The following is a 22,963-nucleotide window of genomic DNA, read 5'->3' as shown; positions in this document are numbered from 1 at the left end:
GGGTTGGGGGGGAGTAGGGGTTAGGGGGGAGTAGAGGTTGTAGGGGGAGTAGAGGTTGTGGGGGAGTAGAGGTTGTGGGGGAGTAGAGGTTGTGGGGGAGTAGGGGTTGGGGGGGAGTAGGGGTTAGGGGGGAGTAGAGGTTGTAGGGGGAGTAGAGGTTGGGGGGGAGTAGAGGTTGGGGGGGAGTAGGGGTTGGGGGGGAGTAGGGGTTAGGGGGGAGTAGAGGTTGTAGGGGGAGTAGGGGTTAGGGGGGAGTAGAGGTTGTAGGGGGAGTAGAGGTTGGGGGGGAGTAGAGGTTGTGGGGAAGTAGAGGTTGGGGGGGAGTAGGGGTTGTGGGGGAGTAGAGGTTGGGGGGGAGTAGAGGTTGTGGGGGAGTAGAGGTTGGGGGGAGTAGGGGTTGGGGGGAGTTAGGGCTGAGCTTCACCCGCTTCCAGTGGGATGGCCAGGCCCGCTCCTCCTGCGGCTGAGAGTCACCAGGAAGGCAGGGCATGGACACCATCTGTAAGGGCTGTCCACCCCACAGCAGTCCAGGGGCTTAGGGTGCTGACTGAAGGCCTTCTCCCTTGGGGGCCCACAGAGGGACCAGCACCCAGAAGCTCAGGACAGCCCCACTGAAGTCTCTGTGCCCTGGCAGGCCACCCTGGGACCCACCACATGCTGCTGAGCCACCCTCAGTGCACATGCACCCCATTTGACACCAGATGGTGGTCCTAGAGCAAGAGTGGGCAAGGTCTGAGCTGGGGAACCTGGCTCCCACACTGTGGCCTTGGCCCGGCTGAACCAGGGCTATTTTTACGAAGTCCAGATCTGGCTGACCTGTTATTTGGAAAAGATCCGCCATCCTCCACATCCTGTGGGCAGGGAGAGTGCTTGGGCAGCATGGGGCGGGCAGGGGCCAGGCTCTGCCTGAGGGCCCTCCCTGCCCGTGGGATGTGGAGGATGGCAGCCCAGGCCAGCCAAGATGATGGGAGGACCTGGACAGCCTGGACCCATCAGTGCCTGGAAGCCACCATGCCCAGACTTCCTGAGGGAACCACTCCTCCTTTACAGTCTGCTGGGGATATAAGCCCGAGGTGGGCCCCTCAGGCCTCAGGAGGTCCTGGGGGAGTAGCCACAGGAGCTGCCCAGCTTTGCCTTCAGAATCAAAGCAGAGGATGTTACTATGGTGGCCAAAGTGGGGAGGGGAGCAAGGCCAGAAGGAGACGCAGCCCCAAAGCAGATGCGCTGTCTGGTTTCAGTCTGAGCTGGTTCCTCTGTCCGCTCTCCCCCCGCCACCCCCACGTCCCATCCTATCACTGCCTCGTGACTCCACAAACCCCAGGCCTGAAATGCCGTGCAGCCTCCTCCGCCATCCCTTCCCACACTGGGCCCCGGAGTAAAGATCCTGATGCACCTGCCCTGCCCTGAAACCTTCTCTGGCTCCCCACCGCCCCAGACAAAACCCAGGTGCCTTTCACCATCAGACCCTGCCTGTTATCCAGCCCCTCCTCCCATCCCCCACACTCTAGCCAGGCAGCATCACAGCCTTCACTCTCCCCGTCCAGCTGCACTTATGCTGATTTCCTCAGCTCCATCTTCCAACTTGCTTATTTCCTCTTCAACTGGGTCTAGTCTACCTGTTAAGAACGCTAATTATTACACTTTTTTAATTTTAATCATTAGATTTTTTTCACCAGTAGAATTTAAAATGTAGGTCTTTTCAATATCTCCCTGTTCTTTGGTAATCAGGTGCTGTTCCTGTCTTATAAATTCGACTCTTTCCTGTAGAGCTTTGCAAGCTGAGTCTGCCTGGTGTTCAGGTCCCTCCAGGAGTTCTGCGGTTCTCCAGGAGCTGGTTTTCCCATAGTCTGGGCCAGCTGATTCCTCCCTCCAAGGTGGGTGTCCTTGTGTGCTCTACCCATTTCACATCTGAGTTTGTCTTCAGCAGGAGTGGTCCCCTGTGTCCCAGGCAGGATCTGGATCGTTAAGGCTTTCCCTAAAGAGCAATTTTGCACTGGCCTCTGCTGGGTTCCTAGAAACATCGGTTCTACCGGGAAAGGCAGGGGAAGTCTCAGAACTGCACAGGGCAGGGGCTGGACAAGGCTCTGCTTAAAGCCGGAACCAGGAAGGCGATGTCTTCCACAGATGGGAACACTGCCCACCGGCCTGGGGGTACAGATTGAAATCAGGGAGCTGCCTGGGCTCTGAGTGGAAACCAAGCTACCCAGCGACATGAGAAGCCACGTCTGCACTGCCCGCTCCTCAGAACAAAGTAACCCCGGAGCCTGGAGATACTTGATGAACCTGGGTGATGGCTATATGGAGGGTCATTGTACTATTCTCTCCACACTGTGTGTATATTTCAATTTTTTTCATCATAAGAAATGTTTACATTAGCTCAGCCTGTATGGCTCAGTTGGCTGAGTGTCATTCCATGAACTAGAAGGTCATGGTTCCATTCCCGTCGGGGCACATGCCCGGGTTGTGAGCTTGGATCCCCAGGAGGGGCGTGCAGGAGGCAGCTGATCAATGTTTCTCTGGTATTGATGTTTCTATCTCTCTCCCTCTCCCTCTCCCTTCCTCTCTCTGAAATCAATAAAAACATATTTTTTTAAATATATTTTATTGATATTTTTACAGAGAGGAAGGGAGAGGGATAGAGAGCTAGAAACATCGATGAGAGAGAAACATCGATCAGCTGCCTCCTGCACACCTCCCACTGGGGATGTGCCCGCAACCAAGGTACATGCCCTTGACCGGAATCGAACCCGGGACCCTTCAGTCCGCAGGCCGACGCTCTATCCACTGAGCCAAACCGGTTTCGGCTAAAAACGTATTTTTTAAGTGTTTACATTAAAAATACTGTAAGTAGCTTCTAAGACATACTTTCCCAAAACACTGCAGCACTTGGCTTTAATACCAGCTCCACTCCTGTGTTTGAGTTGAATTCTTTGCTTCTGGCCCCTGAAACTTCCCTGCTAGCTTTAGCTTTCAAGCTCAGCGTGTAATTTAGACGTTTCCTGGCATCTTTCATCCAGCGTGGAGGGGAATGGAAGGCTTCTCGCATCCACGCAATCTGACAGACTGAGTAGCCATTCTTCCCCCTGAATAAATTCTAACTCATCCTTCAAAGCCCCACTCACATGCCCTCCTTGAGGAAACTTCTCCACCTGCCTCCAGGCAGAGCTGGGCCCTCCAGGCCCCCAGGCCTGGGTAGAGACTGGATGTTTTCTGTTCCCATCAACGGAGGGGACTCCCTGAGAGCAGGGACTGCGTCTGTGGCAGAGCCCAGCTCAGGGCCTGCCATGCACCTGCCTCTTCAGGTGTAGGTTAAGGAGGCCCTGATTTTCCAAATAGGAAGAACCAAGAGCTAGATTTCTGGAGACTCGGGTCAGCTCTGAGCTAGCAGCAATCTGCAAGGGGGCTACAGAAAGCAGGCTTTTCCCAAGCCAGGTTCATGCTCTGGTCCCAACCGGAAATAGCAGGGGCAGGCCCAGGCCTCACCCTCAGCCACATCCCAGCCTGTCTCCTGGCCCAGCAGCCCCTGATGCCCAGAAATAAGCAGACAACCGGCTCTCAGCCCTGGCCCTTTGATCCGGGCAAGCACCAACACCTGGCTGGCGCCCTCCACCTGTCTCCGACCTTATCAGGGCTTGGGGAAGAGACAGGTGCCTGCGGCCCAGGCAATTAGGTGAGTTGCCTGGGTGCCCACTGGGCCACATCCTGGACTAGCTCACCTGGCTTCTTGTCTCAAATGGCCAACGGGGTGAGGACACTCTGGGAACCATCCCAGCTGCGCTAGGGGTAGGTGTTAGGGTGAGGGTCAGGGCATAAGACTAGGGGGTCTCTGAGAGTGCTGGGACTCTCATCATGGCCCAGAGGCACCTCCCCCTTCTCCCACAGAACACTGAGATCCAGACTCTCAGACACCTGGGATGAGACTCACCAATCCAGTGGCCATCTGTGCTCCCTCCCCAAGCCAAGAGGACAGTATATGCAGAGTTCCAGTTCCAGGCCTGCTACTGTCTCACCATGAGACCTGAAGCAAGTCACTTCCCCTCTCAGCCTCTGTCCCTTGATCTAGAAAGTGAAGCTTGTAGGAGGAATAATCAAACGAGATGATGCCTATGGGATATTTGTCCATCTCTGGCCAGGTCACCAGGGATCGCAGGGACCACCACGACTTCTCTCTTAGCCAAGAAGGCAGCCTGGGACATCACTGTGGCAGCGCTACAACCCTCATAGCCCTCCCACCTGCTCGCTGGGTGGCTGCACTGGCCTGACCTCACTAGTGGGGCTGAGTGGAGAGATTGGGGCAGAGCCTTGTTCTGTATCACTCAGCAAGGCCAAGACCAGGAGGGGAGGAAGCTCAGCAGCTCCAAGTGACTCAGGGGCCACAGAGGGAGGGTCTGGTGGCCGGGCTCTCTCCTGCCCTTTCCTCCCCAGCTCAGCAGCCTGCTCCCTCCCATGCTCCCACCTGGCTTGAACTCTCTAAGTGCAGAGCCCAGGCTGGAGGGACCTGTCCCAGACCCCAGCACGCAGGCTGACTTGCTCTGGCCCAGCCAGGGACACCCAGCAAGGGCCAGGGGAGGGGTTTGGGCTCACATCCTGGGTGGAGGTGACGTCTGCAATGGCAGGGACCTTAGGAGGTGCTGGACCACACAGCCTTGCCCCTTCGTCACTCTGTCAGCTCTCACATAGTAGGGATGAGCCCGGAGCTATCACACCCCCTCTCTCTGAGCCCCAAAGACCCCAACAGGTAGCCAGGCTGTATGAACTCATTGTTCGATTGGAATGCCACCTAGACAGGTCAGGCAGGTTCCTGGACAAAGCCAGCTCACTCCCCCGCTCCCCCCAGGAGAGCCCAGGCAGGGGAAGGGGTTCACAGCCTGGAATGCAGACTATGGACTTCCTCCCATACATCTGACTGGGCCTCATCGTCAGGCAGGCGGACCCCTGGGCCTGGGGGCACCAGGGCCAAGGGGGCCAGGCCCCGCCACACAGCAAGGCTGGGATGCAGTGCTGGCCCTGAGCCTCGGCCCAGGTCTGGGGGCCTGCTGAGAATACAGCCAGCATGGCCACAGCTAGTGAGAGGGCCAGGAAGCCAGGAGCTCAGACCCACCCGGGCATGCCAGTGGGCAGGGCAGGGACAAGGGAGACATGGACCCTAGAGGGAGGAGCCAACAGGCAGGGGTAATTGCTTAATGACCTGCCACCCTGCCCTGGCCCAGGGGCTCGAGCACTGCCTCCCCAAGAGTAAGAAGGCCCGGGCCCTCAAGGGAGCCGGGGCCAAGAACCTCAGGCCTGGATCTAGGCTCCTGCCCCGAGTCCAGGAAGGGCTCTGGGCTGACCAGGGGGGTTCCTGATTTGGCATCTAAGTGATAACTCCTAGGTTGATGGCAATGGAAGGAACTGGAGGTGCAGGGGGATATGGAAACAGGGCTGCCCGGGGCCTATGGACAGCATCCAACTTACTGACCTAAAGAGCTCCTTTCAAGCCTCCGGATGAAACCTGGAGCCCTGGGTCCCCTGAGGCCCCGGGAGCCACCCGCAGGGACGTGGGTACTCGGCCTGCACTCGGCCTCCCACGGCCTCTCAGGGCAGGGGCGTGGTGGCTTGATTTCTTTTGCCAGAAGAGAAGCAGAGGCTGAAGAAGGGGGGCCCTTTATGAGTGACAACAGTGGCATCTGTACACAAAGCAGAGCCCCAGCAGAGAATGACCCCCCCAGGAAGGAGGGGCAGGACTGGGCAGGGGTAGTGGGCCTCACCTGACTGCAGCAATCCGGCTCCTCGGTCCTTGACCCCGAAGTGCTGCTGGATGTCCAGAAGGACGCCTGGCAGGGAAGACAGATGGTGCTTACTGGTGACGTCTGATGCCTGGTACCCCCATTCCCCACCTGACCTGGGTTACCCCAGGCCCACACCAGCCCTCTTTCCACCTTGCAGGGCCAGCCTGGCACCATCTACACAACTCCACCCACCCTGCCCAGCTTAGCCAGGCCACTGGGGACCTTGGGGGCCAAGCTTCCAACCTGCCCCACTGGGCCTCCTGTGCTCACCCTAGGGAGAGGATCTCACCCCCTTCCTCTGCCACTGCAGGGGCCCAAGGCACAGGCAGGCGGGGCTCCTCCATGGTTACTCAGCCCAGTGAGGCAGCTGAGCTTCCTACCTGCCCACCTGTGGCCCAGCCCCAGCCTCAGTGAGGAACAGACATGGGCCCCTCCACCCAGAGAGCAGCTGGGCAGCCGCTGAAACTTCGAAGGAAGCTCTCTGGCTGGGAGAGGGCTGAGGAGCAACGCTCACACCTGCTCACCTGTACGTGTGCACAAGCCCATGAGCACATGCATGCAAACACACACATCCACCCAGGTGTCCTCAGGAGTATAACCAGGACCCCCAACGTTTCGAGGCAGAGGGAAGCAGGTGGGGCTCCAGACTTTCTTTTCTGGGGGAAGGAGATTCCTTTTCCCAAGTCCCAGCCACCTCTGCTCTCCCATTAGCACACTGCATGTCAGGGCTGGGGGTGGGGAACCAGAACAACCAGAAACTGCCCCCAGTTGTGAACAGACAGGGCCAAGGCTGTCTGGGGGCCAGCAAGCTCCTGGGGCCCCCTCTCCTCTCTGCACTCAACCAGGGCCGTGAGTAAGCACAACCCCAACCCTGAGGGCCCAGGGCTGCCCGCCCCCCACCCTCCCAGCTTATCTCTAGGACAACAGGAGGCCAGGCCAGAGCCCCGCTGACCACCACACCTGCCCTGGGGAGGGGCGGGGGGACAGGAGGAGGAGACGGGGCCTGCCTTATGAGCACCCCATGCAGGGGACAGAAGAAGGAACTAGAGACTAGACCCTGCCTTCAGGGATTCCCAGGCTCTTCATGATGATGATGATAATGATGATGAAAATGATGTCAGCATTTGAAATGATGATGGTTCAAATTATTGAGCATTAAGTGCTTTGCTAGTTTAATCCTCATACAACCCTATTATGGTACTATTATCCCACTGGACAGATGAAGAAACTGAGGCACAGGAAGTTAAGCCACATGGTCAAAGTCATACCATGTGAAAGTGGGATTCCAAGCATTGTATGAGGGTCCCACCTGAAGGCTGGGGGTGTAAGTAGGGAGACTGTCTCACTGCCTCTCCCAAGACCCAGGGCTGGGGTGCTGGGCAGTTTCCTGGGGTGGGGGTCAGCCCCAGCTGCTGCCTTAGCAGTCTGACAGCCAAGAAAAGCTGGCCTCCCCTTTGTTAATGCCGCCTGGATTTACCATAATTACCCATGATGAAGAGGCTGTGTGAGGCCCTGGTAATGACTTAATAACCAAGGCAGGCTGTGGCCTTGCCTTGAAGGCAGAAGCCCAGGGCCCATCCTGGGCCTGTGGAATGCAGAACCACCAAGTGGGACCTCCAAGGTGCCCTGACCTGGCCTCAGAGGCCTAGAGTTCCATCGGGGCCTGTGGGTGGCCCTGGTGGGCCTGATCTTGGGGAACCACCCACACTCACCTCCCACCCCACATCCATTCCCACTCCTGAGCCAGGACTTGTTCCTCTCCTGACGTGTGGGTCTGGTCACATCCCTCTCGCGCATAGTCACTATCAACTGAGACTCCCCAGTGCTTCAGGAGGACACAGGCCCCTTCACCAGGCCACCAGCTGTAGGTTCAGCCTTATCAACCCCACCCTCCCACCTCCCAGCTCAGGAAACCACCCCTCCACCCCATACTCCAGCCACCCCAAACTACTAATGGCCCCACAATTACACAAGCTTCCTCTTCTACCCTGGCACAACTTTGTTGACTCTGCTAATTCCTGCCACTCCTTCAAGACTAATTCAGGTGCTTCCTCTTCTGGGAAGTCTTCCCTGATTTCTGCCCATCCCACCAACCTCAATAAGTTAGTTGCCCCTGTCCATCCTTGTTTTAGCACTGTCACACTAGGATTAGTTAGTTCTACAGGGAAGACACACAGGGACATGGATATGAGCTCCTTGGACCCACTGTAGCCAGGAGCTAAGAGCCACCAGTTACTGGTTCCCACTAAGTTCCAGGTACCGTGTGAGGCTCTTCAGATGGTATTTCTACCTGTGCTAGTGTCTACGATTATCATCCCCTTGCTGCCTCTGCTAGGATCTACAATTATTAACCCCATTTTACATATGAGGAAACAGGCTCTGAGAAGTTAAATAACTTGTCATAGAGCACTTAAGGTGTCAGAGGTGAGATCTGAAACATATCTATTACCATAATCAAAGCTTGTTCTTCTGCCACACTGCTTCTGTGTGGTTTGCTCTTGTCCCCCTGCCCAGGGCCCAGCACACAGCCAGCCCACCATGACTATCTGTGGAGTAGATGTACAAACGAATGTGTGTGTCTGCCCCCTCCCCCACTAGACCAGGAGCCCCTTGAGCGCTGGAGCCAGAAAGTCATCTCCAGAACCCAGAACAGGGGCTGTTTAAGTACTGGGTAAGGATGGGTGGAGTTGGGAAGTGGTAGGCGGGTAAAACTCCCCCTGGGCCCCTGAACAGTGGGTCCCCAACCACAGCCGAATGGAGAGCACGGATCTACAGTAACTATTGGTCACTTCCTGGGAAGAAGGCCATATCAAAATCGGCATCATGAAGACAGCCTATGTGCACAACAAATAAAAACACTCTTGCCCTGGCTGGTTTGGCTCAACGGATAGAGCATCAGCCTGCGGACTGAAGAGTCCCAGGTTCGATTCCAGTCAAGGGCACATGCCTGGGTTGCGGGCTCGGTCCCCAGTTGGGGGTGTGCAGGAGACAGCCAATCAATGATTCTCTCTCATCATCGATGTTTCTATCTCTCTATCCCTCTCCCTTCCTCTCTGAAATCAATAAAAATATATTAAAAAGGAAGGAAGGGAGGGGAGGGGGGAGGGAGGGAGGGAGGGAGGGAGGGAGGGAGGGAGGAAGGGAGGGAGGAAGGAAGGAAAGAAGGAAGGAAGAAGGAAAGAAGAAAGAAAGAAAGAAAGAAAGAAAGAAAGAAAGAAAGAAAGAAAGAAAGAAAGAAAGAAAGAAAGAAAGAAAGAAAAACACTCTTGCTTCCTCCCAAGGCACATTCTAGCCACCTGACCAGACACGGTCTCCCTCCCATGACTTCATGGCCCAACGTTTGCCTCTGCCTCCAGGAAGCTTCCCTGGCCTCCTCTACTGCACGGAGCTCCTGGGAAGGAGGAGAAACACTTCTCCACATCCAGATGGCATCCAGGGTCCCAGGGAGGTCCCAGGCAGTCTAGACCCCAAGACACAGGAAGCTTTGGATGCCCCCCCCCCCGCCCGCCCGCCCCGGCACCCCAGTTTAGGTCCAAGACCTGAGCTCTAGGCAGAAGGCCCGAGTGAACCTTCCCAGGAAGTAGGGCCTCCTGCAGGCCCCGCCTGAGCCTTTCTGGGTTGTTTTCCCTCTAATAGGCCTGGAAGGAGCGACGGCCACAAGAGGATGAGATCCCACCGGCCACTGGCACGGGAAGCGTGTGTCACAGCAGCCCGGCCAGTCGTCTCAGATTTTCCTCTGGGCTCCAGCCTGGCCTGGGCCCATACACCCCCTCCCTTCTTCACCACAGCCTTATTTTTAGCCTCTTTCCTGGAGGCTGAGGTTTGGTGGGTCACAGGCTGGGCCTCACGCCCAGGAGAAGCCTCCTACAGCTCAGGCCAAGCCCACTTCACCAGCCCTACCAGCCAGGGGCATGCACGGTGGAGTCCCCACCCCACCCATCCCATGGCCACAGGTCCCAATCCAGATGTCTCCAGGCAGTTACCCCAAATCCACAGCCAGAATCGCCCTCTGCCCACAGGGTCCTCTTCCCTGAGCCAAGAAAACATTCTGGAATAGCAAGAGCATCTGAATCTTCTCCTTCATTGACCCCAGCTACACTCTCCGAGCCCCAAGGGTCTTGCCTCTTGTCTAAGGTCAACTGTCCCCTCTAGGCCACCTGTTCCTCCTGCCTCTCAGGGATCTCGCCCTGGGCCTGCCCCTGGCTTGAGCTTGGATTTTCAGCATCTCCCTCACCTCTGTCTCCTGCACATCAGCCTAAGAAAGCACTCACATCTTTCATCCTGGTGGCAAAAGCAATCCTGACCTGTCCCCTCTGACAACTGCTTCTTCTCTCTCCCTCTTTACAGCTAATGTCCTCGCCCCTAATCAACTCCACGGCCTCACCTCCATCACTCCTCCTGGTGGCTCAGTCCCACAGCCCCTCTCACCACTCAGTGTCCCAGCCATCTGGGCTCCACCCCTTGGTCCCCATTCTTTGAGTGGCACCATGGCACTCCCAGGGCCAGACACCTGGGAGTCAGCCATGATACCCCCTTGCCTCCCATAGGCTCATGAATGGGCCCAACAATTCTCTCCTTCACCACGGGCTCCCTGCTTCCTCTCTTGGCCCATCTAACATCCCTCCCGCAGCCTGACCTCACAAGCACTTATTGATCTGCTAAGTCCTGGGCGGGGTTCAGAGACGACAGACAGTGTCTGGACTCAAGGAGCTACTGCCATGATCCAGAGGTTGTCACCTCTGGGTAGATCTCAGTTGCCCATGTGTTCTTCAAAGTCCACTGGCCTAGGTCCCTGGTTCAGTATAACAACTACCAACAGCAACAATAATCTGGACTTTAACATGTTTAGTGCTTACTATGTGCCAGACACTGTTCTCAGAGGACTACCAGTATTAGCTCATTGGTGTGGCTGCCCAATAATGTTGAGTGGCTCCCAAATGCCACGCAAATGAAGGCCAGATTTCTTCTGGCATCTGAGGCCTCCGTGATCCACGTCTGTACAATCACCCTGTCTAGAGGTGAGGAGCAGGGGCCTATTAACACGCAGCCCAGGTGTTTGGAAACCACGGGCCTGGCTGATCTGAGGCCACCAGGACTCGCACATAACAGCCTGTATGTAGGCCTCCAGGACTTGACTGCAGCCATGCCCTCCTCCTGGAGTGTCCAAGTCCACTTGTTCAGATCCACCTGATCCAGAGCCCAGATCCAAGATCACTTCTGCCAGGACACCCCCTTTCCCCCCACCCACCCAACCCCTCCTCTATGGCTCCTGTTGAAGATGTACCTATAACCTCAAGGGCACCTCCAGAGCTGTTTGGAATCTGGCCTGACTCACCCAGTTGGCTGGTCACAGATACTCACGGTGATCCCCATCACTGCTGGTCCCTTTGTAGCCACCAGAGGAGCCAGGTCCAGACCAAAACTGCTGACATCACAGAGTCCACCGAACGGCCAAGGTGTACAAGGAAACCCACAATGACCTCAGGAGCCCCAGTTCAGACCAGCTCGGATGCAAGGTAGGGACATTGTGATCCCGAGGTCTCTTCTTGCCTAGTCAGCCAGGGCAGGCCATTCAAGCTCCCTCCCCAACCACAGTTATCCCCACCCCACAGTCACTCTGCCTCTCTCAGAGCAACAGGCACCTTAGCTGAATTCCCAAGAGCCTGGGCTTTAGAGCCAGACCATCTGGGTTCAAATCCTGGCTTCTCAACCTTCTCTGCTGTGTGACCCAAGCAAGTTACTTAACCTCTCTGTGCTGGTTTCATCTTCTGTAATATGGCTTAGTTTTAAGATCTGCTTTCTATGGTTGTTGTGAGGTTTGAATGGGTTGGTCCATGTAAAGTGCATAGAATGGTGCCTGGCACATAGTAGGTAGTCAATAAATGTTATCACAGGTCATTACCTCATGGGGCAGGAGCCCTAGTCGTGACAGAGAACAATGGGAACTCCCACCTCAGTGATCTTTTCTCCAAAGTGGGGGCAGATGGCTAGAGAGACAGGGCCTAGGGATCTGAAGGGATGGGTCAGGCCTGCCATTGATTGGTCCCCCTAGAAGGGACCCTGGTCCCCCTGTAGAGGCCTCAGAGCTGGCTTACTCTGCTTTAACACTGGGCCACAGCTCCCACCCCAGTAATTATAGGGCCTGAGGGCCTGGCTCTGCTGACCTGGCTCTGGATGGCTAAGGCTGGGAAACCACAGCCTGGCCAGGCTGACAACACCCCCCCTTTAGCCTAAGGGCACTGGCCAAAGCAGTCCCTGATTGGGGGCCCCAGGCTCTCCAGCACACACACTTCTACCACCCAGAGCTCCCACCAGGGACAAGTTTAGTGACTGCCAGGAGCCTCTGGGCCCTACTGGGAGCCTCAGGATGAGAGAGACCCAGGATTGCCCTACATCCCTGCCATCCCTAAACCTCAATCGCATTTGTTCTACATATGCTGGCCCTCCTGCCCGCATGTTGTCCTACGAACCTGGGTCATTAATGTCAGGATAGCTTAGTGGTCATCTCTGCAGGGACCCTGGGTATGAGGCCCCAGCCCCAGCGCCCCTCAGAGAGGCCCTACCCCCTCCCTAGAGGATCTAGACTGCAAGCTTGTCCCCCTAAAGAGCACTCCAGCTGGAGACCATAACACCCCTCCCTACCAAGAGCCCTGCCTGCCAGCCCTAGAGAGGACCCACCCCCAGAGCTCAGAAAGCCCTCCATTCTCCCCACCAAGTCTCCATGCCCAGGGTGGGCGGGGACAGGCAGCCCCGCCTCTGTCCTGTGGTTCTAGTCTATCATTTGGGGCCAGCTTTCCTGGAACCAGTCTCGGCCTTAGCAATTTGGGGGCTTTGCACAGCCACTCCTTTCCCAGCTCAGCCTCCCTGGCCCTGTACTACCTCAGAGCTCCCCAGACCACCGGACAGAGGACAAGGTGGCCACACCCACATCATGATCCTCAGAGGGCGTGGCCTGTGTGACCACAGACATAGGATAAGGGGAGGTGTAGGGAGAGAGATAAGAAACCACAAAACTGCGCAGCTCAAGCCACAGACTCCCAGCTTTCCTGGTGTGCTGCTTCAGTGGCCAAGGGGACCAGCGACTTCTGCTCCCACTTCTCGGGTGGAAAGTTGAGATTCAGAGGTGAATGGGACAAAGGCCAAAGAAACAGGCGGGAGCAAGGCTGAGCTGGCCTCCAAGTTCCAGACCTGGCCTGTGTTCTCCCACCTCACCCCAACAAAACCCAGAAAAGGGGGCGCAACCAGCCCTCTCTGAACATCCACATCCACAGCCCTCATGTGGGTGCGAGAAACAGCATGTGACCAAGTGGAAGCACCCCTCCCCAGGCACAGCCCTTAACAGTTTTCAAAGCCTAATCATGCCCCTTGCCTCCTGGGACCCCATTGGAAATCCATGCTTGACAGGAAAGGGACCACAAAGACCTCCATGAGCTACCAGGTATGGGGGGAGACCCCAGCAAGGTCTCCATGATGGCAGAGGACTGAGGGGAGGTAGGAAGCCAGGCCCCAGTCCTCCCTCCAAGCTCCAGGGAGAGCATTATTCCTGCTTATTTCTGCTACATCTCCTCTAGGGTTCCTTTCACCAACTTCCCAGCTAGTTACACCAAGAGGGCCAGGCCCAGAGCAGACAGCCTCACTGTGTACCTGGGGCCAGCCCTTCACCTTTAGTGCCCTCTCTGCAGGAGAGACCGAGCATAGCCACCCCAGTGCCCTCCTGAATGTACAGAAGCCATTCTTCCCAGTATGGGGGTCAGGGGGCCCCATGTCGGGGCTAAGAGCTGGGCAGGCAGGGTCCATGCTGACCACTTCCCCAATTTCCTTCCGGGGGGTATGAGGTCCATGGATCATTGTGTGATCTGGTCAGGACGAAAGGGTGGAGCCGGCCACCTTGAGAGAAACCCTGGCATCAGCAGCAGGGGCCCGGTCCTTATCTAGGTCGTCCAAACCTTTCAAGGCCCTTTCAGCTCAGGATGGGCTTTGTGGTCAGACAGGTCTGGGTCAACCCAACTCTGCCATTCAAGTCAGTCAACAAGGGCCAAGCTTGTGCCAGGCCCTTAGGTATCAAACCTACAACCAGAGATGACCAGGCTCAGCCCCTCAAGGGAGACAGCCACCCTACGCAGGGTTAGGTGTTGGGATGGATATGGGAAAGAGTGCACTTGAAAACCACAAGTTAGGTGCCTGGCTCAGTCCAGAAAGTTGGGGAAGACTTCTTTTTTAAAAAAAAAAAAATATATTTTATTAATTTTTTACAGAGAGGAAGGATAGAGAGTGAGAAACATCAATCAACTGCCTCCTGCACACCCCCTATTGGAGATGTGCCCGCAACCAAGGTACATGCCCTTGACCGGAATCAAACCTGGGACCCTTCAGTCTGCAGGCCGACGCTCTATCCACTGAGCCAAACCGGTTAGGGCGGGGAAGACTTTTGGAAGGAGGGCAGTGGCACCACTGAGACCCAACCAGGGAAACTGAGGGTGGCTGCTGCAGTAACTGGGGAACAGATCTGGTTATCCTGCGGGAGGGAGGTGCAGGCAGAGCCAGGGGCCCGCAGGTAAGTGTTCCTGTGACCAAGTGGCCCATGCTACCCTTGGGAGCAAGATGCTGACCATAAAAAGAGAGGAGCAGCCCGACCGGCATGGTTCAGTGGTTGAGCACTGACCTATGAACCAGAAGATCACGGTTCAATTCCAGGTCAGGACACATGCCTGGGTTGTGGGCTCGATCCCCAGTAGGGGGCCTGTAGGAGGCAGCCAATCACTGATTCTCTCTCATCATTGATGTTTCTATCTCTCTCTCTTTCTCCCTTCCTCTCTGAGAAATCAATAAAAGTATACTTTTTTAAAAAACAGAGAGGTGCAAAGTCACCTATTATGGATTTAGGGCTCAGAGGGGGTCAGGATCTGCATCATGTCACACAGCCAGTCTGGCAAAGCCAGGAGCTCAGCCCAAAAGACATTCAGAGCCCAACAGAGAGCCCAGCCCCAGGAGCTTGAAAATCAAACCAGGCTCTAGCCAGTTTGACTCAGTGGATAGAGCATCGTCCTGCAGACTGAAGGGTCCCAGGTTCGATTCCGGTCAAGGGCACATGCCCAGTGCAGGGGGCAGCCAATCAATGATTCTCTCTTATCACTGATGTTTCTATCTCTCTCCCTCTCCCTTCCTCTCTGAAATCAATAAAAATGTATTTTAACAACAACACAAAGAAAATCAAACCAGTGTCCCCTTTGCCTCCCTCCTCTCACTCCCTTTCTACTCTCAGGATTTCAGGACCCCCACACCTGGGCAGAAACAAAAGCCACTTTCTGTCTGGAGAAGTGACACAGCGCTCTCTCCTCTCCGAGCAGCTCTGACCCAGACAGCCTTACTCTCAGATCAGCTGTAACCTGCAGCCTGCAGCCGCTTGCCCCATTCATAAGATGGGGATCTAAGGCACAGGCTGGGGCATTCAATGGCCCTGGGTCCAAGACTAAGGTAGTGAGTTCCAGGACACTTCCTCTGAACAATGGCCGGGTAGCTCAGTTGGTTAGAGCATCATTCCAATACACTAAGGTTGCCAGTTCGATCCCCAGTCAGGGCACGTACACGAATCAACCAACGAATGTATAAACAAGTGGAACAACAAATCAATGTTTCTATCTCTCCCTTCTTCTTCTTCTCTCTCTCTCTCTCTCTCTCTCTCTCTCTCTCTCTCTCTCTCTCTCTCTCGTCAATTAGTAAATTTAAAAAAAAATTTGAAGACACTTCCTCCAACAGGTCTACAGCACAGCCCAGGTGCTGACAGAACCAACCGCAAAATGCCTGAGGAGGAAGAAGGATCAAGGAAATGGGCAGCTGGCAGTTAGTCATTAGGGTGCCGGCATTCCAGGCCGGCCTGCGGTTCACCTGCCTGCTGACCTGCCAGACAGGCGCTCTGGAATGCGGCCCGGGGACACCTGCCCTGCAGATTTCAGGGAGTGCTGGTGTGTCAGAGGCTACAACAGGGCCACCCAAGGGGACAAAACGACCTGGGGGGACCGGATGGAGGTAGCATTGACTATCCTTATCCACAAAGATAGCCACAGAGGTGAGGCTTAACTGGACCCTTCCCACCCAGGTAACCCTGTAGGAGACCCTAGGCCTCCATTTCCCCATCTGTCAGCTCTGGACAGACAACCAAGCAGACAAAAAGGAGCCAAGACCCCTAGCCTGGCAGCCCCCTCGGCACCGGCTCAGGTGTTTCGGGAAGCCCCCAGTCCCCGTGCCAGGCTTGTGTTCTTGGCTGGGTCCCTATGCTCCACTATTCTTCTGGGTTTGTGTTAGTGAGCGGTTGCCACGGATACCGATCTCAGCTTCTTTGGCAGAAAAGGACTCCCCTAGGGCAGGGCTCTGCTTCTGCTCACCAGCCCCCACCCCACCCAGTTTCAAGTGGATCCATGGGCTGGATCAAAGGGAAAGAACTTAGGGACAGGTAACCCAGAGAAGTTGGGGAAGGATCCCAGCTCTCAAGTAGTCAGTCTCCAACCGTGAATAGGGCCGGCGCCAGCCCCCTCTTGGTTCCAGAAACAGAAGGCTGCCACCCACACCTGCAGCTCTGCTCCCACTTTACAGATGAAAGAATGGGAGTCCAGGGGCAGAGGCAGCTCTGGCACCAGGAAGCAGAGCTGGGGAGAGGGGATCCAGGACCCTCACTGAGCGGCTCCCTCCTTCTCCTCACCTGGCAGCCACAAGTGGACTTAGAATGGAGAGTGGGTGGCTGCCAGGCTGGGAGGGGCCAGGGGAGCAGAAGCCACATGCCCTTGGGGGGGCTTAAACTGCCTCTGTTAAACTGAGTGAAAGTCATTGCCCAGAGTCTGGCCAGCAGAGAGAGCAGGGGCCTCCTCCATCAAGAGAACACTGCACCGGGGGCTCTGGTTCTGCTCTGCTCTGCCCTGCGACCTTGGATGAGCGATGAGCACCTGCATTCCCCAGGCATCAGCGTCCCATCCGCACAAGGAGGCGGAGGGAAGGGTTGGTTTCTGGGTTCCCTCAATTTCACCCAACTGAAATAGCTCGGGAAGGAGAGCAAGAGCCGGAGCCTGGCCCTCCTCACCTGCTGCCCTCAGGGGTTCTCATGGCAAGGAGAGGCCATAATTAGCTGGATCACTGGGTGGCGCTGGGAATGCCAGGGCAGAGGAAGACCTACTGCTGTTCCCAGGACAGAGAGCAGCCCTGGCAGAGAAGGGAGAGGTTCGAAAAGCTGTCCTGAAAGAGACTGTTCAAAACAGAGAACGGCGGGAGGGCATGGGGGCTAGGGCACAGCTTGCTCAGAGGCAAGGGAGAGAAGGCAGCTGACATCTGTGACGCTCTCCTAGGAGTCTGGCCTTGTCCCAGGTGCTTAAGAGACATTTCATTTGCTCCACACAACCCAGAGGTGGGGAGGAGGAAATGACCACCTGGAAGCCTCGGGGGACATGCCCAAGGTCACACAGCTGGCCACTGAAGAGCCTGGACTTACATCTGGCATCAGGGACTCTAGAGCTGCACTGCCCACTGCAGGGGCCCAGCCCTGTGTCTGGTGAGATGCTACTCGCCTGAACTGACACGTGCCATAAATGTCAAACACAGAGGGTTTCAAAACTTAGTGTGAAAAAGAAGGCAAAAGATCTCATCCATAGCTCTTATACTGATTACATGTTGAAGTAGGTTGGGTATATTGAGTTGAATAAAATATATTAATTCATTTCACTTATTTCTTTTTTATTTTTCAAATGCGACTGCTAGAAATTTTTAAATGGTATATGGGGCCTACATTATATTCCTTTTGGACAGAGCTGATCTATACCACGAAGACAGAAATTCACAGGACAGATTTAAAAGAGAGTGGGAACTCTTTTTTGAGGCGGGAGCCAGGACCAGACTGTAAAGTTTTGGGGGGTTGGGGGGTAGGTGGGTGGCAACATCAAAAGTGACCGATCAGTGGAGTGTCAGCATCCCCTGGCTCTCTCTCAGATGGGCCAGCCAGCAACAGGTGGGCTCAGACCTGGAATGACCATTCATTCCCCTGCCCCACCCAAGCCATAGTAGTTGCCATAGAGACCGTAAATCTTCCTAAAAACTGACCTTGGGGCCAGGAGAGTGTGGGGGAAATCTACCATAAAGAGAGGGAGAGAGAGCCAGACTCATCCGGAGAGGAAATCTGTGTATGTTGTGTGTTGGAGGTGGGGTGGTGCATGAGCTCCGGCCCTGGCTGGGAAAGGGAGGGATGCACAACCCATACTGGTGTTTGCACAGGGCTTTCCGGGCCTTCCTCCCTACTGTCCACGCCCCGCTTAGCCACTGCTCCCCATCCCCCCCTTACCAATTCACCAGAAATTTCCTAGCATCTGATATTCTGATTCTGGGACCCAAGTCAGGGTGGGAGCAGATAAACATCAGACCTCCCTGATCCCACCCTCTCCTCTCAGCCCTTCCCCCCCCCCCCCCAGCAGAGTTGGCTTCCCTAAGAAGATCAGGGGGGGTGGTCTTGGGCCGGAAAAAACAAGTTGAAAGTGCTGCAGTGCCAGGAGCAGCCCATCCACTGCTCCGCGGAGAGAGGGTGGAAAGCCTCTTCCAAGGAGGCTTTCCTGGTAGTTCTAATGGCATCCTGTTGTGCACCCTCGGGCCATCTTGGACAAGGCTCCTACAGGGGCCTGGGTTTCCCCATCTGTATACAGAAGCGTATTTTGCACTGACTCCAGGGTCCCAATGTTCTCTGACTTCTCCCCACCTTAGGGTGGCACTTAAACTCCCAGGTCCCAGGCAGGCACCTGCATGACAGGGGCTGGTGCACTTGGGCCATACTGGGTATTCCTGCTCACACGAGCAAAGTAAGGAACTGGTGCCACTGGTACCCACTTCCACCCTGCAGCACGCTCAGAGGAATGGAGAGAGCCAAAGGTTTTGAAAGCTGGAGTGAGAGAAAGGAGAGGCCGCTGCTCTCCCATCAGAGTTCTTCCCTTCCACTTGACACAAAACCCCCATCAACAGAGGAGGAGACTCGCCCAGAGAAGGGAACCCAGGTAGCAGCTGGTTTATACAGGGCTCTCCTCTAGATCACCTCCAAGTTCTCTTTAAAATCTGTCCCAAATTCCTCCTGCCTTTTATTTTTTTTGTAGTTCCAGATTTTACTAAGCTGTGGTTAGGCAGGTTCTGGACCAGCATGCCAGATATACTGCCACAGCTCTCCCGCAGGGAGCCCACACCTATGCCAGGTCCTTTGCTCCCTGGGCTGCACCATTCCCACCTAAGGGCAGCCTCCGGGAAAGTCCCTACTCCCAGACTCCTGAGAATTGGGGGAGGGGAGGGAGCAGACTGGAATTCCATCCGCAAAGGCCCAGGGATCAAGCACCTCACAAACAGACTTAAACACAGGCTGAGACTGGCCCAAGGTCACACATAAGGTACCGGAGAGGTAAATCTTGGACTAGAACCCGGTTATTCTACGGAACGTCACCCCATCTCCAAGGCTAATTCGCCGAGATGCTCATAGAGGATGAGGCAACCCTTCTCTAGCCCCAGTGGCCAGCGCCCTACCCCAGGTCCCAGGCGCCATAGAGCAGGGGGAGGCGTCTTCAGGCCTCTAGCCAGGGCCAGCTGCAAACCGCATCCTGGGTCCCCAGGCGCCACAGACCCGCTCCGCCCCTCCCTCTGCTCCCCGCAGCCTGGAGCCTTTGTCAGCCACGCGCTCACACGCTCACACGCTCACACACACACCCGCGCTGCCTGCGCGCACACAGCTGGTCCCCCCTAGCGCACACCCGCAAGGGGCGCGCGCACTCGCCGCACGGACGCAGGGGAGTGGAGGCGGCGGAGGAAGGAACTGACGGGCTACCGACCTACAGACCGCCTGGACCGGGGGAAGGGGAGGAGAGGCCCGAAAATCTGAGGTGGGGGCGGAAGGGGGCGCGGAGGCGAAAGGCAGAGAGACGTAAAGGAGACTCTTGGAAAGGAGGACAACGGATGAGACGTCAAGGGCTGGCGAGGACACGAGGGCTATTCCAGGGGTGGGACTCCCCCAACCTCTGGCCCCGGGTCGGAGACGGTTTCTGGATTGGATCAGGGGGCCTGAGCGGAGGGCCCTTAGGGACCCCGCGTAAGGCTTGGATAAAGGGGATCTGGGACCACAGGTTCCCCGGGGTACCTCGAGGCGGGGAGTTCTGGTTCTCGGGCTGAATGGGGCACTAGCTCACCTACTACGGTGTACCTGTCCAGGTAGTTGAGCACGTTGCCCAAGCTGAGGATGGCGGCGGCTGCCCCTCGCCTGCGGCCCAAGCTGGCGGGTTTGGGCTGCTGCGCGCCGGGGCCCTTGGCAGCGGCTGCGCAGCTGGGGGTGCTGGGGGAGCTGGGAGGTCCCGACGGGGCCCTCCTCACGCTGCCCGACAGCGTCTGCACCTCATCGTCGGCGGCCGCAACTCCAGCGGCGCCCGCTGCCCGCGCCCCGCAGCAAACGCCGCCGCTAGCTCCTAGCTGCGCCCCCCGGCGCCGGCGCCGCCGCTCCGCGTCCGCCTCCTCTTCCTCCGCGCCGCCCGCCGCCGCCGAGGCGCATTCCAGGCACATCATGCCGGCCGGGATCGCGGCGGCGGGGGGCGCGGGGGGCGCGGGGCCCAGCTTGGACCCACTCAGTGCGTGTGTGCGCCGCGGAGCCGCCGCAGCACCATCCCGGCCCGGCCCCGTCGGCTCCTGCGCTCCGGCCCTGGTTGCGGCGCGGCCAAGGTTCAGCACGATGCGCTGTCGCCGCCGCCGCGGCTCTGACAGCTGAGGTCCGGCTCCGCCCACCACGCCGCGCCCAATCAGCTCCAGACCCGGACCACAGCCCCGCCCCGCACGTGCTGCCCCGGGGGGTGGGGGGGGGTGTCCTTCCGCAGAGCCCCTTCTGCCCGACGGGGGCGCAGTCACGCTGGAGCCGCACGACCGCGGAGGCGGACGAGGGCCCGGAGCGGGTTTGTGGGAGCTACCGGGCTAGGAACAGGGTGCGGGAAGCAGGACTCCCCAGAACCCATTCAATGCCCTCCGTCTCCACTTCCTACCACGAGACTGGGCCCTTGGCGGAGGCTGGAAGAAAGCTGAAGACTCCAGCTCGTGCACGACCTGGAGAGAGGGTCTCTGTTAAGTGGGGGGTGAGAGGAGCTCCTGTAGAAGAACCCGTGGCTGCTTCAGCAGCTGTTCACCCACCCTCACTCATTTAATCAGTTCAGAGTGAACTGCGTAAGAACCAGGAAGCGTGACCCGTGCGGACTTTGCCCAGGACGCAGGTCTCCAACAGGCACACAAGGCTATCTCCCCAGGGAAACCAGATGAATCCCCAACCTCCCCCTGGGCCCATTCCTGTGTGTGCACTGAGACCCTACCCTGTCTCAGAGAGGCAGCCCCTGGCAGCGAGAGCAAGGGCTCCACCAGAAACAGGGCATTAAGAAGGGGCCTCCTCTCCTGAGTATGTGGCATCCCCAAGTGTCAGGCTTCCAGCTGTGCACTAGGTAAGGGACAAACCCCTGAATGGAAGACAAGAGGTTTGGACCTAGCCCAGCTGTGCCCCAGAGGGCGGCAGGACCCTGGCCTAGACTCCCTGGGTCTCAGTTTCTCTCTGCGGGGTAGTTAGGGAGATGGGATTCAGACAATCTGGAAGTCAACGAGTGGTCAGTGGAGGGGGGAGGCCTGTCTTCCATGGAGAGTGGTTGGTAGCTTGTGTGTCCACAACCACCATTCTCACCCATCTCAGAGGTGCTGAGGTTCTGCCCCCCTCCTCACTCATGTGTTTGAGACTTTGATTGAAATTAAAATCCTGTACAAACAAAGTGCTGAGGACAGAATGATAGAACTAGACAGAACCTGAGAAACCAGAATTATTCCATGTGTTTCACAGACCCATCCCAGGGCCCAGAAATGACCCCATTATGGGCACAGGGCTAGTTAGTGTCAGGTGCTGATGGAGAGCTCTAACACCACCCCCTGGGCTGGGAGCTCCATTCCTACCTCAGGTCCCTCCAGATCCAAGGTCCACAGGCAGGTGCTTCTCATGAGGATGTTGACTACAGTGAGTCATGACATGGCAAACGGGTGACTCAGCATGAGGCATCCCCCCCACACACACCCAACCCACTGTCTCTTGTGAGCAGTTAATCCCCTAGCTGCTGGTGGCTTTTGACACCCTTGAAGTGTATTTTAAATTCTGCGAAATGACTGAAAATATGCTTTGGCATGTTGGGTATGAATGACTGTGATGGAAGGGTTAGAAAAGCAGATTTCATTCTGAAAGTTGCCTCGCTGCCTCTTTCCAGCTTGCTGAGTTCAAGCCTGCAAAGCTGGACAGGGGAAGTTCCGATGGGTGGCCTGGGATGACAGGTGACAAAAAGATAAAGACAGACCTAGGAGCTCCATGGGGCTGGGGCTAGGCCCTGGCAATGAACCTTATGTGCAATGGTGTCATCTGGAGCACAGTGTCCAGCTGTGAGACTGTCCAGCTGTGAAGGAGGCACAACCACAGCTGTAAGCCCAGCCTTAAGGGCCCCTTCTGCCTCCCCAAAATTCCTCATCCTTTCAGCCATAGTCCTTTCTGGTTGTGTGGCCCCCAGCAAGTGATAGCAGTCTTCTGAGAGCCTCTGGCAGTCTCATGAGACCATTGGTCAAAGGACTTCTAGGATTCTGTCTCCCTATCACCAAAGAAGAAACTGGGAGTTCAGGCTACCTCTCCTCCACCCATCCCCCTACATGAGAATGTTTCCAGCTCAGGCTTCAGTCTCTTCCCTTCTCACTTGGCACACTCTCCCCTGGCAGCTTCTCACCCAGGCATGGGCTTTCAGCACTCAACCTGTGCCCATGACACACCAATCTCCATCTCTAGACATAGCCTCATCTCCAAGTACTAGGTCCATATGCAGTCTTCTGCACATTCCCTCCTAGACATCCCACAGCTCCTTGAACTCAGCACATCCAAAATGGAACTCATCATCTTTTTCTTAAACCTCCCCCACCCCAGTATCATTTATCTCTTGACAAATAGCATCATCATCCACACTGTCACCATGCCGGAAATCTAGGAGCCATTTGGGACTCCTTCTTCTCGCTCAGCTCCCACATCTAAGTCCTGTCCATTTGTTCCTCTAATATTTCCCAAGATCTGCATTGCTCACTGACTTAGTACAAATCTCTCTGTCTCACTTGGACCCTTTTGAAGCTCAGCACCACCTGCCCCAAATCCT

General features: G+C 56.4%; 1 protein-coding gene across 4 annotated transcripts in view; it reads right to left on the bottom strand.

Annotated features, from left to right (window-relative positions):
• The window catches only part of SPNS2 (SPNS lysolipid transporter 2, sphingosine-1-phosphate), a 39,482-nt gene extending 18,987 nt beyond the window's left edge, over positions 1-20,495 (bottom strand). For 3 of the 4 annotated variants that reach the window (XR_013961187.1, XR_013961188.1, XM_080679863.1), the window contains exons 1-2: positions 19,958-20,475; positions 5,748-5,813 (exon numbers count right to left, since the gene is read on the bottom strand). Coding sequence is in view for 2 of the 4 variants with exons in the window: in XM_080679863.1 (XP_080535989.1) it covers positions 5,748-5,813; positions 19,958-20,327 (436 nt within the window). In the remaining 2 variants the exon portion in view is untranslated. Of the gene's footprint in view, positions 1-5,747; positions 5,814-19,957 lie in introns of all 4 variants that reach the window. The other variant, XM_080679862.1, reaches the window with a different exon arrangement.
• Positions 20,496-22,963: the final 2,468 nt, after the last annotated feature.

The sequence above is a fragment of the Plecotus auritus genome, assembly GCF_963455305.1.
Source record: "Plecotus auritus genome assembly, chromosome: 7".
NCBI lineage: Eukaryota > Metazoa > Chordata > Mammalia > Chiroptera > Vespertilionidae > Plecotus > Plecotus auritus.
Note: the sequence above shows the minus strand (reverse complement) of the source record. Positions and strands in the feature narration are given on the sequence as shown.